General features: G+C 40.5%; 1 protein-coding gene across 9 annotated transcripts; it reads left to right on the top strand.

Moving 5' to 3' along the window:
- The first annotated feature begins 1830 nt into the window (after positions 1-1830).
- si:ch73-52p7.1 (uncharacterized protein LOC100321084 homolog) lies at positions 1831-9401 on the top strand. 9 transcript variants are annotated; one of them, XM_056760031.1, is made up of 6 exons: positions 1831-2012; positions 2124-2194; positions 4940-5109; positions 5568-5877; positions 6411-6512; positions 7070-9401. In XM_056760031.1, the coding sequence occupies exon 6, from the start codon at positions 7094-7096 to the stop codon at positions 7727-7729; it is 636 nt and encodes a 211-aa protein (XP_056616009.1). In that variant the 5' UTR covers positions 1831-2012; positions 2124-2194; positions 4940-5109; positions 5568-5877; positions 6411-6512; positions 7070-7093; the 3' UTR covers positions 7730-9401. The 9 variants fall into 9 exon arrangements, with proteins under 9 accessions (XP_056616009.1, XP_056616010.1, XP_056616011.1 ...); XM_056760032.1 differs by lacking the exon at positions 2124-2194; XM_056760033.1 differs by lacking the exons at positions 1831-2012; positions 2124-2194 and having other exon boundaries at positions 5565-5877.
- Positions 9402-9930: the final 529 nt, after the last annotated feature.

Raw genomic sequence — 9930 nt, forward strand, 5'->3', positions numbered from 1 at the left:
CCGGCCCGGGCGCTGCAACACCGTGCAGATGCCCTCTCGCGTAAGCCCGGCCCAGAAGAAAGGGATGCTCCGACTGAGGATGCAGAGTACGATGGTTGCCTGGCCATCTGCAATGAGTTGAATGCCGGAACAGCCATAGAGCTTGACCTTGATGAATCTGGGTCCGCTCCGGTAGAGTTGTCAGAAGACATAGCGAGCACAGAGTCTGCTCTTGTGAACACGCCAACATACCCAGGGTATACTCAGAAGGAGCTTTGCTGTTTTCAGGAGGCAGACCCTACATTGGGCATCCTGAAGCAGTTTTGGCAGAAGAAAAAAAAGCCCTCTGCCCTTGAGAGACGAGGTTTGCCTCGGAGAGTGCAGTCATTGCTCAAGCAATGGGCTAAGATTAAGGAGGAGAATGGACTTTTGCCAGGCGTTTCCCACGAGGGAACAGAAGGCGGAAACTACTGCCAAGGTCATCTTAAAAGAGTGGTTCCTGAAGTATGGGGTGCCGCAGAGACTCCACTCTGATCAAGGGAGAAATTTTGAGAGTGCGCTCGTGGCGGAACTTTGTAAGTTGTATGGGATCCAAAAGACACGAACTACTCCGTACCACCCCCAGGGGAATCCCCAATGTGAGCGATTTAATTCAGTGACTTGTTGCGCTCGCTACCTCCAGAGAAGAAGCGTAAGTGGCCTGAGCACCTGCCAGAATTGGTGTATGCCTATAATGTAACTCTGCATTCTTCGACAGGATCTTCCCCGTATTACATGTTGTTTGGCACGCAACCGCACCTTCCGGTGGATGCGTTGTTGGGGCGAGAGCCTGAGGGAGTCCCAGAGTTCAATTGGTTGTCTGTTCACAGGGAGCGACTCCAAGACGCTCATGCTAAAGCACGAGAATATGCTGCGAAAAAGGCAGCGGAGAGAGTTGCCAGGCATGAACATCATGTGTATTGTCCTGAAGTCGGCATTGGGCAGCAAGTGTACTTGAGGCACCGTCCTGCCGGGAGAAATAAGATCCAGGATGCATGGGGTCCTGTGGTTTCCTCGGTAAAAGATGTCCAAGGAACTAAGTATGTTGTGGAACCAAGGGGAGGAGGTGTTCAGAAACGGGTACACAGGTCAGATATTCGACCCTGTCCCGTACTACCCCCGCTGCCAGCTCCGCGTAGTAAAGTACGACCAGTAACAGAATTGGTTAGTCCACAGATTGAACAGCCATCAAACCCCCCAGTGGTTGAGTGTGTAGTTGTGAAGCAGACATGGCCACATGTGAACATGCAGTCAATGCCTTTGGTGGGACCGCCCAGTCCACAGGCAGAGGTTTTGGTTGAGCCCAAGTTAGAGGAGTGTGTGGAAGGGGCCCTGTCAGGGGAAGACGTAGTGGAAGGAGATTATGGTGAAGATGCCATTTCAAAAAGCTCTGTTCCCGATGCTGTTGTAAAGCGTCCAGTCCCAGCCCTGAGAGGTAGTACGGCTTTGCCAGACAAAACACAAGCACCTGTACCAGTGCCGCGTCAGTCCCAAGGGACACGGCGGGTTAAAAACAGTAATCCACATAACTTGCCCAGGTCTGTTTGCAACGCGTTGTCATTTACTCCAAATATCTTGTCTCAAGTTTTGGCAGGCATGGTAATGTACACCTCTGAAAGACTAAAGGGGGCTGGTGGGAATTAATTTAGCAGTCCACGAGGACGTAGACTTGAGGCAGGGGAGAATGTAACCAGGGCAACAACAGCCTGCGGTTGTACCTACCCGCCTAGAGGGGGAGCTATGTGTTTTGTAATCATTAATGCGAGTAGTAGCGAAAAAGACGGCTATCGCTTACATTGCCTAGAGCACATGTGAACTGGCTCGTGTCACTCGAGAGGAGTGGAGACGTTTTCCCGGACAGCAGGAGTAATATCTAACTCTGTTAATAGTGTTTGCTGAGCGAAGATTAAACGATCGTCCGGTTATATGCCTGTGTGCATGCGGGAAAGTTCTGAGCGGTGACGTTAAACAGGATGCAGTGACGGAGATAGCGCGTGAGTGTTCTTTTAACATATTTGGAAGCTTGCACTCTCATATTTTTGTATCCCATAATGTGGGTTTAGAGTGAGGCAAACTTGTTTTCGTCTATTAAAATTGTGTCACAGGGGAGAGGGGCCTCCGAGTGCGCATGTGAGTCCTCCGCCATCTTAGTTTTCCTGTGACCACGTTTCTCAGAGTTAGTGCCATTTATTTTGTTTCTGTATATGCTCAATGCCTTCATTCAATCTTAATAATTTCTGACATGGATTTATGTTCTGATTGTGATGTCCATTCGAGTTTATATGTCTGTTAGTAAAAGAGGTAAATGTCTGATGATGTTTATGTGAAGAAAGTAAAATAGGGTTATATCTCGTATAAAAATATTTGTGGTTTATGGTTATACATTCTCAATATTTCTGTTTTGTTCTCCTTAGAAAAGACCGAATTCACAGCCACTACCGTTGTTTTATTTGGGGTAGAATTACACCTAAAGGTCAAAGCTGACTTTGTTTGTGTTTACTGTGAGAGAAAAGTAGCTTATCCAATATCTTTCTTTTGTTTACCAAATATATTTCTTTGATTTGAGACACTGTACTTTCTGATGATCTAGAAACATCAACCTAAGTTGTACCTGTTTTCTTTATTATACATTTTTGTTTACTCTCCTCTACAAAGGGAAACTTAGCAGTCATTAACGAGGTAGTCGGAAATAAAGAATCCTGTAACAGATGTACTGTTGTGTCTGAGTCTCTTTTATTGGAGTGCACATGCCGTGGTCACATTTACAACACATTTTCATATACATTTGTTACTGATTTGAAGTGCAGACAAATTAGTTACTGTGTATATGTTATTTATTTCTAATTTTGGAGTTTAAGTTTTCCGTGATGAACTTCAGACAAGGTCCGCTGCAGCCGCATCTTGGCGTAATGAGGATTAGAGTCCGGGCGGGAACCGAACCTAAGCATCATTGATTCCGCATTATTGGTTCCGGACATACCATTTGCTGGAATTGCCCGGGGGGAGGAAGGAACGTTAATGTATTTATTAATTTATTTAGTTGTACCTTTATGATATTTGATTACATTTTGCTTTCCTTACCTTTTATTTATAATAGGTCTTTATTTGATTTTGATTTTGATGTACGTAAGGTTATATGTGTTATGTAAAGTTAAATTGTTTCCCCTCTTAATTTGTTATGGGCCCATCCTTTCCTTTATAAACGGTTGCTTTGTTCATTTGAGCAGGTCAGTTCTAGTTTGTTTGGTTGTTTTTTTGTCTAACTGTTTTGATCTCATTTTCTGTTTGATTAATTTTATTTTTGTTTTAAGAAATTTAGGAGTATGTAAAGTTATTTTTTTTCTTGGGTTCAAATAAAGACCCGTTTTCTATTGTGCAAAGCTTGTGTTCCTTGTTCTTGGCTTCTCGGTCCCTCACAATCCCCTACACCTGTTCCCTTGTTAATATAAGGCTGGTACCAAGGTGTCCACACCAAAAGGGCACCACATCCCGAGAAACACAAAACTTCATCCAATATAATGAACTCCCCACAGGGTTTGCATCTCCATCTCAGACAGCATACAACAATGAATGATGATTACCAACTCACACTTTTACATCCCTTCATTCCTCCCTCGCTCCTCTTTCTCTCCAATTGAACTCAGAACAATTCAAAGCTTGCCCATGAACTGGAGTACCATATCTTATATGAACAAAGAATCTTCATATGCATATTTGGTATCATTTGAAATGCGATTGGTACAATGGTCTCATTTACACAGCAGTAGGGCAGATCATAACATAGGTTTGAGGCTTTAAAGATATTCTGCTCACTGTTGAGGGTGTGTCTTCATAAAAATGTCCATTTGTGGCCTGATCAGATCCAGGGCAGAGTCTTTTACAATGTAAAGTCTGAGTATTTAAGGAAAGCTGGCAAAATATTCTGGGGAATTCTTACCATGATGAACCCCAAGGTGCTGTGTGTGCCTTCAGACACACAGCACAGTGTTTTTTCCGATCGCATCTTTTTCTTCTGTCAGGTGTGCAATCTCAGACTCGTAGACTAAACTTTGAGGATTTGATGTTTTGTATTCTCTGAATTTAATTGTAATTGGCAAGAAACATTTACCTGACTAATTATTCTGCATTATTCTGAGTTTATGAACTTTAGTAGATTACGCTTTATCCTTTGTTATCGCAAATCTATGTTCAGGTTAGTGAAAATCCTGTATTAGGTGGAGCATTGGGGCACACCAGCTGAGATTTTAGAGCTCCGGCTAACTACTTGGCATTAGTTTAAGTGTACTTAGACCGTAGGGGCTAATTTTTCTGTTTTGGTCAGACAACATATGTGCTGTTCTATCTAAATAAGGTAAGTCTCAAAACCTCTGGTTATTGGAATATTATTCTAACTAAGTGTAACTATGGCATGATTATACAAAGGATGCCATCAGAGGATGTAAGATTGGTTTATTTATCTCTATGGAATGGTCATGACCTCTGGTTAGAAATAATCATTACTTTAATTAAGTTTTTATAGTCTAAGGGGACTAGATATAAGAACACAAAATAACATATTTTGAAGACTGCTGATAAACGAACAGCGGTGGCACCCATTCATACTGTAAGGATACAAAACCAATGCAGGTCAATGACTGCCATCGCTGTTCGGTCAACAACATTCTTCAAAATATCATTTTGTGTGTTCTGCGGAAGATAGGCATACAGGTTTGAAATGACAAGAGGGTGAATAAACAATCACAGAATTTTATTTTTTCGGGTGAACTATGCCTTTAAACCTCTTGCAAACACATTATTTTCTCAAGACTCATTTAATATCATGGCTATTCGGAATTAATATGCATGTGAACTTTAACAGTCTGAGCTTTGAGTCATCTGCACTTACATCATATTTTTTTAGACTGCATCTCGTTGTTTCCAGATGTTGTAAGTGAACGGTTCCTGCTGAGGAAAGCCTCTGTGGCTTTGGCAACGTCTGCAGTGAGTCAAACTCCACGTTCACGAACAAACAGACTGTGATTTTCAGCTCAGACAAGTTTAACTAACCAAAGAGGACATGTGCGTGACTGCTTCACGGCAAGACCATGGCAGGTATTTAATTTGATATTTCTACTATATGTTTAGACTACAGCAGTTTGTTTTAAAACTGATACAGTAGTCAGGGTGTCTGTGATCTTAGTGTTTTTAGTGTTTGCCATGTGGATAGTATTTTTCTAGAGTCAAGCGTCCAGCTACCAAAGAAAGAATAAAAAGCTTTAGCCCAAGGTGTAAGCTTTGGACATTTTTTTTACATCGAGTACAGGAAACAGTGAATCAGCACTGGCAAAGCTCCAGGAATGCTTTCCTTGTTGTTCTTTGACTAGGATTACAGAGTTGGCATGTTTGAACAAAATCTTTATAACTTCTAACATGCAAATTTATTTATTCAACAGTTATAAAATCCATCGGTAACAGAATAATGCTACAATAAAAGGAAATGAAAAATATATATTTGTCTGCTGTTGCTGTTATATAAGATGTAGCATGTACTGTTTGCTTTGTGGGAGAAGGTGAGATGGAAAGGCGATATTGAACTGGCTCTGACATGCTGATGAAGTGTGGACACACCCTGGTGTAGTCAGGAGAGAAAATGGAGGACAGCTGCATGCTTTCTGGACCAGGCAGGATAAACAGTGGTTGCTAACGGCACGTCACCTCCGGCCAGTTTTGTTGCATAATAAGAAACTCAAGCATAGTTTTAGACTCTGGAAGAAGTAGACAGCCAACAACATTGCAGCTGGACTGGTGCTAAGGACTTTGTGAGTGTCTAGTATACAAAATCATCAGGTTTGAAGTAAGGAAAGGAAAGGCAGTAACAAGGTAAAACTTTCTTCTTTATGACAGACATGTGGAAAAGTGTTTGAATGTACAGAGAAAGAGACAGAGTGTGTTTAGCTTTGCTGCTTTAAGAGAAATATACGGTGTGTAGGGTAGTGAAACAAATTCCAGATTTTTAACGCAAATGATATCATCAACAAAGCAATTTCAATAAAAAGTTAATATCAAATTAGGACTTTATTAGTATTTGGTTTCTGCCCTTTCTGTCAACGGAAGGATGAACCCTGGTAAATTGCGCAAAACCTGATGATCTATGTTTTCCCAGCATGAATTGGGAGTCTTCCAAAAAGATCCTTGAGTCAAGAAATCTGACCTTTCGTACAAGAGCGTTCACATGTCTAGAAAAGTGCAGAATCTTAGACATTACTTCTTCACTGTATCTTTATTCATTGTTTTCTAATTTAAATTCTACTTAACAATTCTTTTGAATCCAAATCTCAGATTTTCGCACGTTGGAGATGTGACCTGACAGACTGTGCTTAACCGGTTTCCATGTATAATTTTGTTCCCTTCAGCTGGCTGAGAAAACAGCTCATGCAACATGGGAACGAACAGCATTGGCTGAATAACTTAATGCAATGGCACTCCTTTCCGTGCTTTACTGAAACATCCTGGTGGTATAAAACTTTTTCTGTTATGTTTTAAGTAACCATATTTACACTACCTGAGCTGTTCCAAAATGTAGCATGATACTTTTCTTCCATCAGATTTTAAGACAGCATCATGTCATTTGTGGAGGAGGCATTCCCAGAATGCACTGCATCAAACTCTGCGAAAAAATGATCTATAGTATTTGCTTTGGATCTTTGCAAATCTGCTAAACAAGACTTGTTTAAAAAAAATGGAAAGAAAAGAAAGAAATATAAATAATTATTGTTCTAATAATTATAATTAGGCCTAAGTCTTAACTGTCAGGCTATTGAAATAATATGGAAATCATAGGAGCAATTGTTACATTCAGAATGTTCCAATATCTCAGGTTTGACTGCTATGAGTGACAGCAAACATTTTTTTAGAATTATTCATAATAACTGTATTTATCTTTCCAAAACTCTCACGTTTTATTTAAAAAAAATAAGACACCTCGTGTTATTGCCTTTAGACAACTAGGTTTTGGAACGAGCTACGGTTTGGTTAACAATATTCAATTTGACTCTTGTTCTCTTTTACGCAGGACTCAAAGGAACCTCTTTCAGAGATGATTCTGTGTAGTCAGATGGCTTTTGCAGTTTTCCACTGCATAATGTGGTTCACTGTGCCTGTCCTCCTGCGCTCTGAATTCAAGGTGGCGTACGTAACCGAGCGCAGCATCTTCACGTGCACATGTGCACAGGAATTGGCCTTCTGTGAGAAAATGAACTCCAGTGAATGTAGCAACTGCAACGAACAAACGTCTGTGCTGCAGAGAGGAGAGCGACCCATCCCGGTGCAGAAGAAACGACTTACAGTGTGGTACACTTCACCGCTCAATGTGGCCCTTCTTTTGAACAACTCAGAGATCAGGCACTTGTCATTGGTCCAGTGTAGGCCTGCTTCTGACCAGCCAATAGCGATTGACTTCTTCACAGTACAGCGCCTTGAGACGCTCACAGTCACCTGGAGGCCTGGCCAGAGTCAAAATGTCATCATAGGCAAGGACAGGGGTGCCCCCTACCATGAGGAATCGAGAATCGCTGTCATTCACACTTCAGTGCTGACTGGAAAAACTGAGCTGAAGTCCTACACAGTCCAAACCAAAGTGGATCACAGTGGGACGATATCCTTCCCAGACATTTTTTTATCTCGCACTGGACTTTCTGAGCTGTCCAGAATATTTGTCACTTTTCTGTACTAAGAGGCATTTCATATCATGAATCAAATGTCATTTCCTAAATTACACAGCGTTGAATTTGAACACTTTTAATGCACATTGTCTATGCCATGTGTTGCGGTTACCATATCACATATATCTATTGTAAATATTTACAGGGAGTCAGCCATTTTAAGGGCTGTCTCATTCGCAATATCCTTCAAGTTGACCTTAACGTTAGTTCTCTAAAAAATCCCAAAATGCACCACAAAAACAAGGGACCACCGATGCTGCATATGTTCGCTTACCGGAAATCACGTGACAGGTTTTGAAGACATTTAACCGAAATCACAGGAGCCAACTCAATGAACTTCATGAAATGCAATATTACTTTTGAAAAGACATATGTTTTTTTATGGTATGTATAAACAAACGTTGCAATACATGCAGGGGACGCAATTACACTTAACAGTTAAATTTAATAATCTACAAATTTGTGCACTGATATGTAACAGAATAATGGAAGTGTTTCTTATATGTAGGCCTACTTGTATACCAGTGTTTAAAAAATAAAGTCAGAGATGTCGGTTTTGCAGATTGTTGATTAATACCAGCTGTGAAGTATCACAACACAGCTGCAATATGACCGTGTGTTAAATGCAAGCAGCATTTCTTGTGAAGACACCCGACATTTTGTCGAGAGTCTGAGGCGGCTCAAATAGGCGGCCGCCTTCTAATTCTCTATGCCGGAGAAAGCCTGGTAACGTTTTTGATAATAATGTCAATTTGCCTGTAGCACAAGATGGTGCCGGTAGGAGGTTTTGACTAGAACTGATACAGCTACCTCAGCTGGGCATGCGCACTTCAATAACGCATCATTTTTGTCAAGCTGGAAACAGTTATTTCATATGTTTTTCTTTTTGTAGGGTTAAGGTTGGATAGGTGTAGGTGTTAACTAATGTAATTAATTGTAATTATATGGCAAGATTTTGCACCACTTCCAGCCGTAGCTGTATCCCTTTATAGCAACAACCCCGGTTGGTAGGGTCGGCAGACTTATATCAGGTCGTATAACACCGTATGGGAAAATGACGGATTTTGATCGGCAAATATTTACTAATATATCAGCGATATGACAGATCATCTGTACAGTGCATTGAGCCAAAACAACTTGATAGTGTTGTATGACCGGAAATTAAGCTGCCGACTCTGGCGTCGAAAATGCTCACCAGTGCCATCTTGTTTAACTAGCCCGCGTTGAGTCTGGCCCATTTAATTATTATGCAGTTGCATATTAAAGTAAGGTTGAGAAACATAAAAATAGGCTATATCAAAGCAAAGTTCACACACAGTCCAAATAATATCAGAAAAACGCGTTACAACAAACTACAACATGCTTCTATATACTACAAAATGCTTCTTCCGGGTTTTGTGACTTCAGAGCGGTTTTTATTTTAATGTTGTATAACCCAGTCCTACGTCAAAATTGGGGCGAGGCCTGGGAATGGTGACCCCCAAATAAACACAAAAATAAACAAACAGAAGTTGTTTTGCAAATGCACTGGTGTTTATGTTTGTTTTTAATTAGGCTATACCGTTTTAAAGTGAAACTTGCTTTAGTGTTATTTGTCCTAATATGACAATAAGCTTTAACATTGGAATAGATCGACATATAATAAATACTGTATTATTAAAGTCCCTATGTAATCCAAATGGACACCATTTACTTTATTACTAATTCATCTGTGCAGGACAATCGACACTAAAAAGGCCACAGTGCCAATTGGTCAGATATGGACATATAGATTGCAATGATGCTTTTTTTATAGCTTAAGTGTACATGTGTTCATCTGTCTTCCTTTGTTCAGATCATGTGATGATATTTGCATGCCTAATTTGCATTCCTATTTTTGTGTTAAATATTACGCTGTAGGCTAAATGATAGCCTAACATTTGATATATTATAAAAGACGTTATTGCTGCTGAATAATGTCTTTGGTCTTTTCTGAAGAACAAATGACTATATCACGCATGGGTATATAAGCGGCCCTTTTGGCTTTTAAAAAAAAACAGTTTTTGAACATTATGGAAAATGCTAAACGAACATCACAGGATTTAGTTCAGGTGCAGCCTATACACAATTTATTACAATGGATGATTGGTTTCATATTTTGCCCGACAACCTTGTGCTGTATTTATATTGACTTGGCGACATTTGTCATTTACTGTGACATGGCGTATTCAGC

Source organism: Triplophysa dalaica, chromosome 11, assembly GCF_015846415.1.
Source record: "Triplophysa dalaica isolate WHDGS20190420 chromosome 11, ASM1584641v1, whole genome shotgun sequence".
In the NCBI taxonomy this organism is placed as follows: domain Eukaryota; kingdom Metazoa; phylum Chordata; class Actinopteri; order Cypriniformes; family Nemacheilidae; genus Triplophysa; species Triplophysa dalaica.

Excerpts from the sequence above, each read along its gene's own strand:
- si:ch73-52p7.1 (XM_056760031.1), top strand. The coding sequence starts at position 7,094 with ATGATTCTGTGTAGTCAGATGGCTTTTGCAGTTTTCCACTGCATAATG.